Source organism: Eptatretus burgeri, chromosome 9 (genome assembly GCF_056783735.1).
Source record: "Eptatretus burgeri isolate ZD-2024b chromosome 9, Ebu_testis_v1, whole genome shotgun sequence".
Lineage (NCBI taxonomy): Eukaryota > Metazoa > Chordata > Myxini > Myxiniformes > Myxinidae > Eptatretus > Eptatretus burgeri.
Window position 1 is genome coordinate 98,173,407 of NC_140969.1, and position 17,433 is coordinate 98,190,839.

The following is a 17,433-nucleotide window of genomic DNA, read 5'->3' on the forward strand; positions in this document are numbered from 1 at the left end:
AGAAACATCCCCTTAAGATGATGCTGCCACCACCATGATTCACAGTCGGGATGGTGTTCTGTGTTGAGTTTGCACCAAACATAACATTTTGCATTTAGGCCAAAAAGTTCCATCTTGGTTTCGTCAGACCACAAAACTATTTGTCACAAGGCTTCAGAATCTCCGGAGTGTTTTTTTTTGCACAATTCAAACAGGACTCAAGGTGGGCTTTTGTGAGTAATGGTTTCTGTCTTGCCATCCTACGGTACAGGTCAGACTTGTGGAGTGCTTGGGATATTATCGTCACATGCACACAGTGACCAGTCTTTGCCATAAAGGCATGTAGCTCTTTCAAGGTTGCCATTGACCTCTTGGTGGCTTCTCTGATCAGTCTCCTCCTTGCTTGGTCATCTAGTTTGGAGGAGTGAGATGATCTAGGCAGGGTCTTGGTGGTACCATACGCCTTCACTTCTTTATGATTGCCTTGACTGTACTCCTCGGGATATTGAAGGCCTTTGAAATATTTTTCTACCCATCCCTTGATCTGTGCCTTTCCACAACTTTATCTTAGAGGCCTTTTGAAAGCTCCTTGGTACTCATGGTTGAGTCTTTGCTGTGAAATGCACCAACCAGCAGAGGAAACCGACAGGAACAGTGGATTTTATTCTGAAATAATTGGAATCACCACCATTTAACACAGGTGGAGGCCAATTAACATTGTGTGTGATTTTGAAGGTGATTGGTTACACCTGAGCTAATTAAAAATTGCTATTTTCAGGGAAGGTGGATACTTATCCAATCGAGATATTCTAGTTTTGTATTTTTTAATTTTCTGAAATTTGTAGAATTTGTTTTTCACTTGGAAGTTGTGGGTTACGGTGTGTAAATAAAAGTAGAAAAAGTGTTATTTAATTCCAGGTTATAAGGCAACAAAAGGTGAAAATTTTGAAAGGAAATAGACTTTCTATCGGCACCGTACACTCCCGTGGGGCTCGTGTGACGTGTGTATATATAGTGCTGAACAGCTATTTATTTTTACTACGACAACTGCAAAGAATAGTGATTGTCATTTTGTATGCAACTTATGTTGTCATTAATTTAATTCAAATTTTAAGAAACAAATTCATTCCAGGCTGGAAGGAATCAAAAGATGAAAATTTTGAAAGTGGGTGTAGCCTTTCTGTAGGCACTGCAGACACGCACGACTAATCAGCTGTTTATCTCCCTTCGTAAATTGATACTTAGACGTGCGATTAACTGTGCGCGGACAACGATGGTTTTGTCAGCGTTTAAGGGTTAGATGTGTTTTAGCAAGATGCTCGCGAAACGCCTTTCGTAAATTCGGACCCAGAACCTATCCTGTCATTCCAACATTTAATATACAAGGTCTAAAACCAACTACCAAATCAACCAATTAGAACGCTTAAAAATAAAAACTGGTTTTATCTGACAGAGTAACATTTGTTCAACTTCACGACAATAAAATGAAAAAAAAAAAGAGTAGTTCAGAGCAACGACAGTTTTACATACATGTATGTAAAATTATTTTTTGTTTTCGTTTTTTGGGGCAGGGAGGAGGGTGGGATGGGCCTTACCCGCTACCAAATGCAAAATGGAACTTTCGGAAACCGAAGAGGGAACTTCAATCAGCATTCCTTCGTGTCAAAGGACTTCAGTGTTGATGTAAAGTAATGTACAAACAGAGCTTGTCGTATTTATCACAAGGCTGCGTGGCAGCATCACGCGCTGAGGGCGGAGCTGTGCCACTGATACAGTGCCCCCTCTTGGTTAGGGTAGGGATTTATTATTTGTTCAGGGTGTCGGCGATAACTCGCCTACTCTTCTTGGAAGATCTTTAACATCCACCAACTAATGATAGAATACACCATCTCTAAGTTGTGGTGTAGCCAGTGCAAAAATACCGTGCTACGAAATGTGTTCCCCAACAATGAATGAATGTGATCCCACCCTGTCCCCTCCAAAAAAACAACAAAATAAAACAATAAAAACTACAAATAAATCTTCGTAATAAATTGCCAAAAATATTACCTGAGGAAGTCATGCTCAGGCCCAGGAGGTCCACATTTTAATAAAGAGGTCTCCGCCTTCTTTCCTGAAGATACTAGAGGGGTCTCTGCCTTCTTTCCTGAAGATACTAGAGGGGTCTCCGCCTTCTTTCCTGAAGATACTAGAGGGGTCTCCGCCTTCTTTCCTGAAGATACTAGAGGGGTCTCCGCTTTCTTTCCTGAAGATACTAGTGGAGTCTCCGTCTTCTTTCCTGAAGATACTAGAGGGGTCTCAGTCTTCTTTCCTGAAGATACTAGAGGGGTCTCAGTCTTCTTTCCTGAAGATACTAGAGGGGTCTCAGTCTTCTTTCCTGAAGATACTAGAGGGGTCTCAGTCTTCTTTCCTGAAGATACTAGAGGGGTCTCAGTCTTCTTTCCTGAAGATACTAGAGGGGTCTCAGTCTTCTTTCCTGAAGATACTAGAGGGGTCTCAGTCTTCTTTCCTGAAAGTGCACACATCAGAATTAACTTCTGCCCCTATTACCCCTACGACCCCCCTCCCCAATCCTCAAATACACAACATGCACAATTTAAAATCCAAGACAGCGTTTACAATTTTCAACAGATGGCGCCATTAGTGTGGATTCAGAATCCCGAATGTCTGATCACACAAGGACGCTTCCAAGTTGACCTGGACTTGTTCACTGAACGCCGAAGAGAAACCTTCTTTTTTTTTTTTGGAGGGATTTTTTTTTTTGCTTTTGTAAAACCGTTAAACAAAAAGCGTGACCGTGCCCATCAGTTACTTTCATACCGTGCTGAAAACAAACACGTACGGTCAGGTGATCGAGGTGTGCTCGAGTCATCGCAACTTGTCGAGACTTTTGGCGCGAGTCTCGCTCAATTGTAATGATCAGCATTTGGTGTTTTTATTCCTTTCACATCCAATTGTACACCCGGTCTCCCGTGAATCGCAGCCGCTCTGATGTTCGTGGTCGCAAGGAACTCAAGGTACACCCGTTTCCACGGCACGCCCGACTACGCTGGCTGCAGTCTGGATAATATCCAGGTTGCTTTGACCCCGACATCGATGTCACTGCCTGGAAACTTGCTCAGGGTACATGACATCACGACAAAAAAAAAAAAAATTTCAGCAATGAACGATTCCCTCCATGTTTGACAAGAAAAAACGAAGGCAGTGTGAACCTTGAACCACACTCGTAGAAGCTTAGTTGTAAAGAAAAGTGAATGTGTCATGAAAAAATATTTTCGAGTTTCGTGTCAACTGCAAGAAGTGCATTTATAATTAAATACATGAGGGCGTGTTGAAAAGCAATTCCTCCTTTTGTTTTTCTCCAAAACGGTTAAAAACAGTCAAATCGAACGAGAAACAGTCTGGACGTTAGTTCGTCCCTCCACTTGGTGCGAAGTTTTGTGATTCTGACCCGACAGGTCTCAGCGCTACGTTAGCCACGATGACAGAGGGCAGCACGTCAGTGCCGTGTGTGTGTGTGTGTGTGTGTGTGTGTGTGTGTGTGTGTGTGTGTGTGTGTGTGTGTGTGTGTGTGTCGAGCTGTTGTTGCACTTTGAACATGAAGGTGACTGGCTCCTGTTCAATATTGTGACTGGAGATGAGAGTCGGGTGCACCATTACCGTCGTGAGAGTAACGAGGTCAATGGAGTACCACCACAGAGGATCAGCAGCACCAAAATTTTTTTTTAAAATTCAACATGCAAACATCTGCCGGGTGGGCCATGCTTAGGGCTTTTTTTGGGACGTGAAGGGGATGCAGTCCATTCGGGGTTCATGCAAAACGGGTAACGCCATTAACTCTGAACGCTGCATTGAAACTGAAAGCACCGATTCGGAGGATTCGTCCTGAGGTGCAGACGGTCCTCCAGCATGACGACACGGCCTGCAACGGGTGCACGGACGAATGAAGCAATTGGTCGCCTTGGTTTCAACTCCTTACAGCACCGACTTGGCTCCATCAGGTTTGCATATCGTCCCCAAACTTAAGGAAAGCGAGCAGGACGCACGGCTCTATTGTGACGTCATCACAAAAACTACTTCAACATTGGCAGAAACGTGTAGACCGCAGCGGCGATTACGTTTCAAATATGTACCATGGTACGATAAAGATCGCCGTTGGTATCCATCTTTGTTTCATTTGAACATCTTCACCGGGTTTGGAGAAAAAGGATCGGACGTATCACTTTTCAACACGCCCTCGTACAGGTTCGCCGTTTCATGATCGGACGCCGACATGCGACACGCATCTCAATTATAAACCAAAGACGCGTCACCTTGACCCGACGTCTGAAGACCAGACTTCGATTTCCCCTCTTCCTTCGCGGTGTCCGTGTCCGGATTCTTTCCCGACACCGTGCTTGCCAATTTCACCTCACCGTCACCCCCTGACGGGTGCGTTTCCTTCGGGTCGGCGGCCGGGAGGTTCTCAGGAACAGCCGACGGTTTACCGGCCGCCTGAGAGGTGGGAGCCGAGGGGTGAGCGCGAGAGTGTGCGATTCGCTGCTTTTTTGGAGCCAAGGGTGTCTTGCCATCGTTATGTGGCCGCTTCTGTGAAGGAGCAGACAGGACAAGCAGAGGTTCGAGTCAAAGGGGATGACCAGCAGGGACGTGTCATAGAGCATAATCATTCATACAACGGACAGAGAGAAAAAGCACAAACGACTTCGGGTGACCGTCGGCCGAGTCAGCGGTGGCTGCGCATGATGTCGAATTCCAAAATGAGGAAACCAAAGAAAAAAGATTACGATTTTCAGAAAACTCCACTTTGGAAAATTGTGAGATTCGTTCTACCAGTGTTGGGGAAGCCCTGTCTGCTGGAGAAGTCGTCATCGGGCTGCTTTTGTGTTCTCCATCCTGCGGAACGTTTTCCAACTTCCTGCGGGGGGGGAAAAAAAACAAAAAATATATATATTTATTGTTTTAATGGAATTAATACTTGAGCTCACAGGTGGGGGGGGGGGAGGAGGAGGTGTGGGGAGATGAAAACAGGTGCAGGGTTGAAGGTGGAGGCAGCAAGTTATTCAGAGCTAAATTAGGCAGGTCAAGGATTAGGTGATCGGCCGATTGCCAATCCACAGTCACGTAATCCAGAAAACAGGACGCGTTGGCCAAACGTAGCGTGCATGGCTGATAGGCATTTACAACGGGAAAGTGTAAATGAAAAGTAAGCACACAGGACAGGAAGAGGAAATGTGTGGAATTATCAATTCAAACCCATTCACATCGATGACAGGGTGGTGGCCTCTCACGGGCGGCAAACGCAGCTCAGGCCGAGTCACAAAAACACGCTCGTGTGTACATCAGGTGTAATATGACGCCGTTCCACGTGAGAACCGTCGCTCTGGCCTAAACTGTCACCTTTGGCCTACCTGTTTCCAGTGAGTACATGAGCACACCTGTTTTCTTCCACTTCCTGCAGACATTATAAGTGGTTGCTCCAAATTAGACCCGGACTTGTGCGTCGCCACTCAAAACCAAGCTTAATACACCAAGTACTCTCGAGGGTACTTCGTTCTTCATTCTGCAACGTTTATTGAAAACATCTTGGGCCGAACTTGCTGATTAATGTGACGTGCAATCGTGGTGACGTGCAATCGTGGTGACGTGCAATCGTGGTGACGTGCAATCGTGGTGACGTGCAATCGTGGTGACGTGCAGCCCATGGTCTGTCAAACATTCAAGAAACTGTGATCTTTCACAGCTGCACCCTTTTTGTTTTCTCACCTGCCGTGTGTTCAGGTGTGGGTCCTGGTGACCAACACAACGACGAATTCTCTCAAATCATTAATGTCCACATGTTAATGTATCTGCTGCAATAAAATACCCAAATGGAGTTGAAAACAACCACGTGTGGACACATAATAGGACCCCGGAACAAACAAATCAACGGAGTACATGTGATTCAAACCGCGGGTTCGCACCACCACCACCACCACCACCACCACCAAACAAATCAACGGAGTAAATGTGATTCAAACCGCGGGTTCGCACCACCACCACCACCACCAAACAAATCAACGGAGTACATGTGATTCAAACTGCAGGTTCGCACCACCACCACCAAACAAATCAACGGAGTACATGTGATTCAAACTGCGGGTTCGCACCACCACCACCACCACCACCACCACCACCACCAAACAAATCAACGGAGTACATGTGATTCAAACTGCGGGTTCGCACGACCACCACCACCACCATCACCAAACAAATCAACGGAGTACATGTGATTCAAACTGCGGGTTCGCACGACCACCACCACCACCAAACAAATCAACGGAGTACATGTGATTCAAACTGCGGGTTCGCACCACCACCACCACCACCACCAAACAAATCAACGGATTACATGTGATTCAAACCGTGGGTTCGCACCACCACCACCACCACCAAACAAATCAACGGAGTGCATGTGATTCAAACCGCGGGTTCGCACCACCACCACCACCACCACACAAATCAACGGAGTACATGTGATTCAAACCGCGGGTTCGCACCACCACCACCACCACCACACAAATCAACGGAGTACATGTGATTCAAACCGCGGGTTCGCACCACCACCACCACCACCATCACCAAACAAATCAACAGAGTACATGTGATTCAAACCGCGGGTTCGCACCACCACCACCAAACAAATCAACGGAGTAAATGTGATTCAAACCGCGGGTTCGCACCACCACCACCACCACCAAACAAATCAACGGAGTACATGTGATTCAAACCGCAGGTTCACACCACCACCAAACAAACAAATCAACCGAGTACATGTGATTCAAACTGCGGGTTCACACCACCACCAAACAAACAAATCAACGGAGTACATGTGATTCAAACTGCGGGTTTGCACCACCACCACCATCACCATCACCAAACAAACCAACGGAGTACATGTGATTCAAACTGCGGGTTCACACCACCACCAAACAAACAAATCAACGGAGTACATGTGATTCAAACTGCGGGTTTGCACCACCACCACCATCACCATCACCAAACAAACCAACGGAGTACATGTGATTCAAACTGCGGATTCACACCACCACCAAACAAACAAATCAACGGAGTACATGTGATTCAAACTGCGGGTTCGCACCACCACCACCACTAACACCATCACCAAGCAAACAAATCAACGGAGTACATGTGAGTCAAACTGCGGGTTTGCATCACCACCACCACCACCACCACCACCAAACAAACAAATCAATGGAGTAAACGTGATTCAAACTGGTGTTACGACGGGCTCGAGGTACCGCCTATTGCTCCGGAGGTCCTGATTGACGTGCTCGGGAGACCAATACGTACCCCTGTGTGCGGTCACGCCTTATAGGCAGTCAGATGTGACCGAGCGACGTTAACATCCTACTGATGATGCCAATTCACACACCCCACTCTTTAACACACAGTGTCGTATGCAAATCCATTAATGCAATGAAAAATTCAAAACAAAGGAATACATTCAAATGTTTTACTCAGGATAAAGAAACACAGGGTACACCACAAAGCAATGAATAAACAATGTTACAACAAAAAATGGAGTATAATAAAATATATGCAGTGGTATCAATTAAGAAATTAAAGGACAGACAGACACCAAGACAAAACAGACAAGACAATTCCACAGCCCACCAGGTATCCCTGGCTAATCCGAAGGGGGGTAGGGGGGGCGGGGAGAAGAATTCAGACCTGTTTGAGTTGACGTTCCAGCGGCCTCGCCCCAGCCACAGGCCACAAGGATGACACCTCACCACCACCCTTCTCTCTCTCTGGATGTGCTTTCAAACTTCACCAATGGACAAACCGGAGTAATTCCTGTGACACCTTGAAGCCACACGTTGCTTCAGGTCAGCTCAGGTGACTCACAGGAGGAGGAGGAGGAGGAAACGCTTCTGCCCCCCCCCCCTCCGATCAACGTGCCCGAGTGAGGCTCTCCTCTGCCTCAGTGTCTTCAACACAGACGGTGCCTCCAATATGTGGCCCACGGAGGGATCACTCCAATCCTCCAAGAGGTCTTACAGGCCAGGTCTCTCATCACAAGCCAGACCGTGCGTCGTGCGTTCGTTCCCGCCTTTTTATCTCGCCCTCCTGCCAGCCTTTACACCCGTCGCACAGGTTGCATAGCTTGGCAAGAATCGATGACAGTTCAGGACAACACATCTTCAATACAACCGCGGGGCGTCCATCAGGACAAGTTGCTTTTCGAGGCATCTCGAGTACGAACAATTCTGGCAACCTTCTTTGGGGGTGATAAATGGAACAGGAACATCAGAGTTTGTACGAGATGGAAAAATCAGGAAGAGGCTTGTCCCTGTTCATTGAGGGTAGAATTAGAAACGAAGCGATTTGAAAGGAGGTTAGCCTTATCCGAAGGTGAAGTCCCAACCTCAGATCCATGAAAGAGAGGAGGTATAGAAGATTCATCGCGTTCGAGTACACTGTTGGCAATCCGCCAAAATTCCCGAGAGTCAAGCAGCTGAGTCTCAATAGAACAAGCTACAGATGCTGCATATTGCTGCTTAACATCCTCAAGAACTCCTTCACAGAGGTTAACTTGCTTTGCGGAACAGACGTTTGGACGAGACCTTTGCACATGGTATTGCTTGAAATAGTGGCTGTGATGAGCAATTGCTGATGCACAAGCCAGGGTGAACCACGGATGTAATTTATAAACCTTCACTTGATAGATAATGTTGAGGGAATACAAATGTCCACACCAGTGCGAATCCATTGGGATATTTCCTCGACGGCCATATCAGGACCAAGACTAAAAGCTGAGGTCCGTGGAACATCAGCGAGGAAATCCATCCGAATCGGCTTTCCCAAACTGAAACACGGTGCCGTCGTCATCACCACCGTGAAAAGGACGCACTGGGGTTGACAATGAGGAGCAAGAGAGACAAACAGAAACAGCGGAATGATCTGACTTACCGATTGGAGCCAGGACATCGGCAACACAGTCACCAGGGTTCGAGCACAAATGGAAATCAAACGACTATCTTCCGTCAGATGAAACAATGAGTGAGATTTTGAGAAATTACAGGTATCGACAACACCAGGAGTGTCAGCATTACGAGTGTGTACAAGCCATTCCTTGCGGTGAACGTTGAAGTCACCAAATACCAAGGTAAAAAGAAAAACGGGGGCAATACCCCTGGGTGCTCACCTGGTAGAATAATGATACTGTGGAGGAAGTCAACGTGGGACGGAATCAGCAAAATGTAATCAATGAAATCTAATGTTAAAACAAATACCTATTTTGGGGGGCAACCCCACCCCTCTTCGTAGACCCCCAAAGGGCTCGATTTTTTGTAATGCCATGAGCAAACTTTGGTACATACTGGGTGATGAAGGTTGTGGTGGAAATTGATCAAAATCGTACGTGTAGTTTCAGAGAAGAAGTTGCAAGTATTGGTGGACGGATGGACGGACGACGCACCATCCCATAAGCTCCCCAGAACTATTTTCCAGGTGAGCTAAAAATTAAACTTGGGTTGCTACAAACCGTTTGTTGGCCGATATGTACACATGACTGTGGGTCCAAGGGGTGACACACTTGTGGGTACCTCACTGCAAAGCTGGACGCTTCAATGCATTGAACAAAGCTCATCAGAAGGCACTATGTTGTGAAGCTCACCAGAAGGCACTATGTTGTGAAGCTCACCAGAAGGCACTATGTTGTGAAGCTCAGCAGAAGGCACGATGTTGTGAAGCTCATCAGAAGGCACTATGTTTTGAAGCTCACCAGAAGGCACAATGTTGTGAAGCTCAGCAGAAGGCACTATGTTGTGAAGCTCAGCAGAAGGCACTATGTTGTGAAGCTCAGCAGAAGGCACTATGTTGTGAAGCTCAGCAGAAGGCACTATGTTGTGAAGCTCACCAGAAGGCACGATGTTGTGAAGCTCAGCAGAAGGCACGATGTTGTGAAGCTCAGCAGAAGGCACTATGTTGTGAAGCTCAGCAGAAGGCACTATGTTGTGAAGCTCAGCAGAAGGCACTATGCTGTGAAGCTCAGCAGAAGGCACTATGCTGTGAAGCTCAGCAGAAGGCACTATGTTGTGAAGCTCAGCAGAAGGCACTATGTTGTGAAGCTCAGCAGAAGGCACTATGTTGTGAAGCTCACCAGAAGGCACTATGTTGTGAAGCTCAGCAGAAGGCACTATGTTGTGAAGCTCAGCAGAAGGCACTATGTTGTGAAGCTCACCAGAAGGCACTATGTTGTGAAGCTCACCAGAAGGCACTATGTTGTGAAGCTCACCAGAAGGCACTATGTTGTGAAGCTCACCAGAAGGCACTATGTTGTGAAGCTCACCAGAAGGCACTATGTTGTGAAGCTCAGCAGAAGGCACTATGTTGTGAAGCTCACCAGAAGGCACTATGTTGTGAAGCTCAGCAGAAGGCACTATGTTGTGAAGCTCAGCAGAAGGCACTATGTTGTGAAGCTCAGCAGAAGGCACTATGTTGTGAAGCTCAGCAGAAGGCACTATGTTGTGAAGCTCACCAGAAGGCACTATGTTGTGAAGCTCAGCAGAAGGCACTATGTTGTGAAGCTCACCAGAAGGCACTATGTTGTGAAGCTCACCAGAAGGCACTATGTTGTGAAGCTCAGCAGAAGGCACTATGTTGTGAAGCTCAGCAGAAGGCACTATGTTGTGAAGCTCAGCAGAAGGCACTATGTTGTGAAGCTCAGCAGAAGGCACTATGTTGTGAAGCTCAGCAGAAGGCACTATGTTGTGAAGCTCACCAGAAGGCACTATGTTGTGAAGCTCACCAGAAGGCACTATGTTGTGAAGCTCAGCAGAAGGCACTATGTTGTGAAGCTCAGCAGAAGGCACTATGTTGTGAAGCTCAGCAGAAGGCACAATGTTGTGAAGCTCATCAGAAGGCACTACGTTTTGAAGCTCACCAGAAGGCACAATGTTGTGAAGCTCACCAGAAGGCACCATGTTGTGAAGCTCAGCAGAAGGCACTATGTTGTGAAGCTCAGCAGAAGGCACTATGTTGTGAAGCTCAGCAGAAGGCACTATGTTGTGAAGCTCAGCAGAAGGCACTATGTTGTGAAGCTCAGCAGAAGGCACTATGTTGTGAAGCTCAGCAGAAGGCACTATTTTGTGAAGCTCAGCAGAAGGCACTATGCTGTGAAGCTCAGCAGAAGGCACGATGTTGTGAAGCATTAAAAAATAAACCTTCAGAAACAACTTCAAGCTAAGTGCTGCATTTGCTGGAATTTTGGGACTGTACCCTTCCCTCTTGTATCTTCTCTCAAATGCAGACCCTCCCCCATACTCCTTCCCCCTTTCCCAACATCAGGATAATTGTTCAGGGTCTGTGGAGAGAAACATCTGTACTTCCCGTCTTTTCCCCGGGAAAAAAAACAACCCAAAATCCTGGGATCGCACAAGCATAGGAGTAGGGAAAACGATGAGAGTACCGTGTGAGGATGCCGTTCAGATTATTCCGTTCCTCTGCCGAGTATCCGGGCCAGTTTCTCTGTAACTCAGCGTAGAGTGCATCCTGCAGAGTGTACGCCCCATCCCGTAAAGGAGCTCCCACCTGCCCCGACATCGAGATGCAAAAACAAAACACTCGATATCCATGGAATTGTAGGATGAGCAACAGAATACCTCATCACACAATTCAATCCTCATTAAAAGGAATGCCATGTTGTAATGAAACTCTTCGGTAAGGCAAAAGTTGGAAAACCAAAGGGGGCGAGGGTTGAGCGAGGTCACATACCTGTGACAGTACATGACCAAGCTGTTCCTTCTGTGCTGGTTCGAGTCCTTCGGACATCAGTCGCAGCAGCAGCTCCGCCTTGTGGTACGGAGCCAGCGCCAGCAGGTGAATCACCCGTGCACGGATCGGCCTCCGTGAGCATTCGGTGGTTTCGCTCTGTACCCGTACCGGCATCTGACCTTGAGAAACGAGACCGGGCCGACGGACCGGGGCCGAAGGATTGCGTGGAGCGGAAGGTTTGCGCTCAGGTGCCGCATCGAGCATCGCTGCTGGAGGTTTGCGTGTTACTCGCTTTCCTGTGGAAACAAAATAGAATTCCTTCGGTTGAAGAGTTTGGAGTTGTCCTCGAGGGAACGCAAGAAAATAAATCCCAAGGATTTGAAGAACACGTACACATCACATAACACAAAAACAAAATGTCATTTGAAAGTCCTCGGGTTCCTTGGATATAAATAAATACCAAAAACATTTTTGGGATCTGCATTTGCCTCAACATGGATCCATTTTTAATTGCAAAATAAGAGGAAAATCCACCAATCAGCGGCCAGATGGAATATCAACAAGGAGCCGTGTTTTTCAAGGCATCTTGGCGCAGTCAAGTCAGACTGGATCGCAAAGACAAGGAAAAGAGCAATCAGAGATTGCAGACCCTCGCCGGGACTTGTTTTGTGTGGTGTTTGTGCACTGGTGTGTTACATAATTAATAACAGACATAACTGGAACTGCCACTTTATAACTACTGGCAGTGATGATCAGGCACCAACGAGTCATGCTTGGATTGGACGCTCGTCTCTGAGCCATGACGTTTTATATCAATTGAATTTAGAATGGGATTAGAATAAAATAATTAAAAACAGATGGAAGACCAAATAGGTACAGCCCTGCATTGGAGTGATCAGAAGGAACCTGAACAAGCAAAAAGCAAAGATGGAGTCATCGGGAGGAACTTGGATAGGATTTGGGTTTCAGCTGCTACTCCTGTACCCTCAAACCTGTGCAGGCACAGCCAAGTGGGTCTTATTCAACAACAACACAATCAAAATCAAAAACAAGAACCCAATTCAAAAAAAAAAAAAAATCAAATCATTCTGGCTGCCACACCATGCATCCGATCAAGTTGAAATTTAAAACTTATATTCCCCACGACTACTGGATCATAATTGTGAAATGTCACATCGATCGATGAAGCGGGTCAAGAGAATTTAAAAATATATATATATATTTTTTCATTCAATACAATATGGCTGCCAGATAACCGGGCGTAGTGGCGTGCGCCTGTAATCCGGCTACTCGGAGGCTTGGGTTGGAGGATCGCTTGAGGACGGGAGCCCTGCACTGGGACGCGCGATGAGAGGGTGTAGGGCAGCCCAGAATCATGGTGAAACCCAATCCTTATCCCTGTGTCGTAAGAGGCGACCAGGGTTGCGTCAGGAAGGGCATCCGGCGTAAAACCTGTGCCAAGTCAGTATGCGGATCATAACGGATGATCCGCTGTGGCGACCCCTTACGGGAGCAGCCGAAAGACGAACAACAACAACAATATGGCTGCCAGATCATGTGGCCTTACGAATTATTCGTGAACACCCAGGTATCCGCAAAGCTTTGGGAACATTTCTGTAAAATTTCTCCTCGATCTGTCCAGCCGTTCTGGAGAAGAGTATTTTTAAAGGTTTTAGGGTAAATCCAATATGGCTGCCAAACCATATGACCAATGACACATGTGTGAACGTTTTGTTCCTCATGGATAGGTGCTCATACAGTTTCACCTTGATCTGTTCAACCGTTTCAGAGAAAATTTTTGAAGGTTAAAAATAAGTAATAATAATAATAATAATAAACAAGAGCGCAAGTGAGCACAATATATGCCCGAACAAGTAGGCATATACAGAATTGTGCTACAACATGGAAAACAGCATCCTGGTTGCCATGGCAACAACTTTAGACGACGAACGTATGTCACGACACACCGTCTCCACAGTCGGTACCTATGTACCAAATATGAAACGTGAAAGTTGAAAACTTTGGGAGTTAGAGTGTGGACAGAAACGGACGGACGACATCACATAATACGCCCTGATATATATATATATATATATATATATATATATATATATATATATATATATATATATATATATATATATATATATATATATATATATATATATATATATATATATATATATATATCGGGCGTATAAAAAGCGCTGCCGAACCAAGTGACCCGTGATGATGTCCTTTTTTTTTTTCTGTTGACCAATTTATTCCAAGATAATGCTCAAAAACTTTCATACTGATCGGATGTAGCGTTCTACGTATGCAATTATGACATCATAATGAAGCCACCTGAACATCATCAAAAAAAAAAATCACATTCCCTATGAGGAGTACTTGCCATGTGCCAAGTTCCAATTTTTTCCATGGTGTGGATTTGGAGATACAGAGGTCCAGAGTTTTTCCTTTTTTTTCCAACATCGCTGCCACACCACGTGACCTTTGATGTCATATTGTCATAATTATCATGAATACATTCGACATGAGTTTCCACTCCTATGGTGAAAATTTTGTCAGTCCGCCAAGCCGTTGCAGAGAAAAACTGGCCTCAAGTTCTGTGCGGACAAACAAACAAGAAGACGACGTCGTGCATAGCACGATATTTGCAAAATCCATAAAACAAATTTGACCTCAAAAATAATTGGCGGTTGAATTCAATGACTAAATGTGCAACTCGGCCTCAAATTTCAAGTGAATCGGATGAAAACTGACGGTTTTAGAAACCCGGCCTATGTCGACGTCAAAAATAATTGGCGGTTGAATTCAGTGACCTGAAATAGGAATCCTCTTCAAATTTCAAGTCAATCGGATGAAAAATGAGGATTTTAGAATATTGGCCGATGTTGACCTCAAAAGAGTGACCGCGAGATGGCATGGTTATGTAACATGTGGTAAAGTTTCAATTTCCTCTGCTGAACAGTTTTCGAGGTACACTCTTAACAAAATGCAGACACAGTCGTATGACGTAGGCATAGGTCCGTACGCTACCAATCGCTTAACACTGCTTTTTACTTCACGAGCACCAGGTAACAACAACTATGCGGAGCTCTTGTAGACTTGCAGCACGTTGCAGGTAAAAAGGATAAGAGTACAGACATTCCCTTTAGGTTGGCATCCATTGGGAGCCACAGGGAATGACGGCACTTCTCCCAAGCTCAGCGGCTGTTTGTCTCATCTAACAGTCCAACGTTGTGTCTTGTGTATTCATACTGTATGTCAATCTATGTCAGGGGTATGTGGCAGCTCCACTCAGAGCCTGAATTCCTGCAAAATAAATACATAAATAAATACTTTTTTTTTTAAAAAAGAAAAGGTTTTTGTGGCAACAAGTGACACCATTTATGGACGATAGCACATCAAAACTTTTTTAAAATTGTATGATTAACAATAGCTCGCTCTTATATACCAACGACAGTCAGTCACATTACCGATTAATTTCTTTCCCAACATTTAATAAACGAGATCAATTGTGACATTCAAAGATGAAGCGCAATGACGTACCAATAAACGGTCCACCTGACTTGATGACAATAGCCGAACGGCTCCGAGCCACCTCTTCTGCCTGCGTCATGCGTTCCTGCGTTGCCCGGTACGACTCGTCCGTCGCACACACCGTCACCTTGTGTGCAACATTGCCCAACCATGATAATCGACCACCTCTGGTGCTGCAGAGAACAAAACGCAGGTTCGTCATCAAATGCCCAGCAGCTCAAACCCCAAAAGGCTGGACGGCGAGCCGGTCACATGCAGAGCCAACTTGTAAGCAAAGAATCTCCAGACAAAAATGCGGATGAATTCCAGGTATCTATTAGATTCGTCACCAGCCTGCACCACTCACCTGTCCAGTGGCTGCTGGATGATCTCCAAGCTTCCCTGAGGGTTTTCGTCGCCGACGCTGGAAACGTCGAAGGAAAAACATCGCTCGCCATTCTCTGCATGCCGTGATGGGATCCTGATGTACTGCAAAAAAAACGAAAACAAAATGACAAATAAATTTTAATTAAAAACTAAAAACGCAACATCAGCAAGAAGGCAGTTGCGGTTGTCTGCACTTAATCAAAAACTCACACAAAAATTTTTTTTTTGTGGCAATGGTGACATAACAGGAAATGACTGGAAAATAAACGATAGTAGGCTGAGCAGTTTAAATGTGTAACAGTACACAAAGAAAATGGGTAGAGGGGTGATGGGTCATCGGTAGTTGCAAACGGCACAGTGTAGGCCGCTGATGTTAGCCTCCTCACCCCTCGAGAGCCTTCAAAGCAAATCACCGGCTGCTGAGACCCAGGTTTCTGCAAAAGGAAGACATCGATATCAGGATTGAAACTCTGCAACAAAAATCAAAAGCATTAGATCTGTACAAGACCAATGAAGACTTCGGTGATTTAAAAATTAAATCAATGAAATGAAAAACTAAAATAAATAAATAAATAAATAAATAAATAAATAAATAAATAAAAAGGTTCCTGCACGACGATGTTCAAATCTGTACAATTCAAATGTGGATAATCAAAACGGTTCGAAGAGAAGTGGGAAGGGGGGCAATTCGAACGAGTGACGTCATCGACAAGGACGCGCGTCACGAGACAGACAAAGGTACCAGGAACACACCGATCGAGATGGGTCACAAACGGCTTACAAATCGGAGACGATCAGAAAAAAGGTGGGAAACTTTATTTATTTACTCAGAAATCACGTGATCACACCAAATGTTGTTGATTCTCTTTACTCTCAAACAGTTTAAATACAAATTTACCATTTTTCATCTTTCGGACAAATATTCTGACGCACTTGTGTTTGGAAAGCCAACGCGTTCCAGCGACGTTTCCTGGGCTTAGTTTGTTCTTATTTGAGGACACCACGTGTGAGACAACCTTTTGTTTCCATTGGGAATGACACGTGATATGTAGGTGGCGCCACGGAAGGTATGTTGTAAAGGCCAATGGGAAGAAGGGGGTTTGTGAGATTGATAACACGGTTAAGTAAATCCACGTAACCTAAAAATTGTCAAACACCTGAAGGTCATGTTCAGAAAAAGGGGGTACGGCGCGGTGTGCTGGCCACGTGCTCTGTGCATGGTTGGTCCGCTCCGCGCTTCCTTGAACTTCCTCAACATCTTCCTCAACATCCATCTCGACGATTATTTATCCTTCGACACATTTTCCTCGTTCCATCGATGCATCGCATGGCACCATCTCGTTCAGCAAAGCCACATCGTTGTGGACTACAGTCACGTGGAATCAGAATCGACAAACACGAAGTTTTGAGTGCCAGTTTGCGCCGTCTTGTCGGGCAGTCCCCCTCTTGCTGTGTATCGTACTTCCTGCACGAGTTCCCATCGGGACTACGTGGAGCACAACTGAATTGCACTTAGCATGCGAAGTACTATGAACGACCATCGCACTTGGTAGCGTGTAGTGTTGCAGTTGGCGTGGAGTGCGTGTTTGCAGAGACCCCCAAGTAGCTTGCTATTTTAGTCAAAATGGTTAGATTTGCTCTGGGCATCTCAGCACGAGGTGAACGTTCGGAAAACTGAGCTACACGAGGTCTGCAGAGATGGGAGAAAGGAAATAATTAAATAAGTACCTCTCACAGAGCGAAACGTTCGTCAATTAGCATTAT

General features: G+C 45.6%; 1 protein-coding gene across 3 annotated transcripts in view; it reads right to left on the bottom strand.

The window, feature by feature from the left end:
• LOC147020716 (RNA polymerase II elongation factor ELL2-like) overlaps window positions 1–17,433 on the bottom strand; it is a 42,935-nt gene that overhangs the window by 9,419 nt on the left and 16,083 nt on the right. For all 3 annotated transcript variants that reach the window (XM_085896278.1, XM_085896277.1, XM_085896279.1), the window contains 8 exons: window positions 16,056–16,103; window positions 15,650–15,771; window positions 15,313–15,476; window positions 11,758–12,053; window positions 11,453–11,574; window positions 4,810–4,894; window positions 4,293–4,566; window positions 2,029–2,488 (listed from right to left, as the gene is read on the bottom strand). In XM_085896278.1, coding sequence (XP_085752404.1) covers window positions 2,029–2,488; window positions 4,293–4,566; window positions 4,810–4,894; window positions 11,453–11,574; window positions 11,758–12,053; window positions 15,313–15,476; window positions 15,650–15,771; window positions 16,056–16,103 — 1,571 coding nt within the window. The remainder of the gene's footprint in view (window positions 1–2,028; window positions 2,489–4,292; window positions 4,567–4,809; window positions 4,895–11,452; window positions 11,575–11,757; window positions 12,054–15,312; window positions 15,477–15,649; window positions 15,772–16,055; window positions 16,104–17,433) is intronic.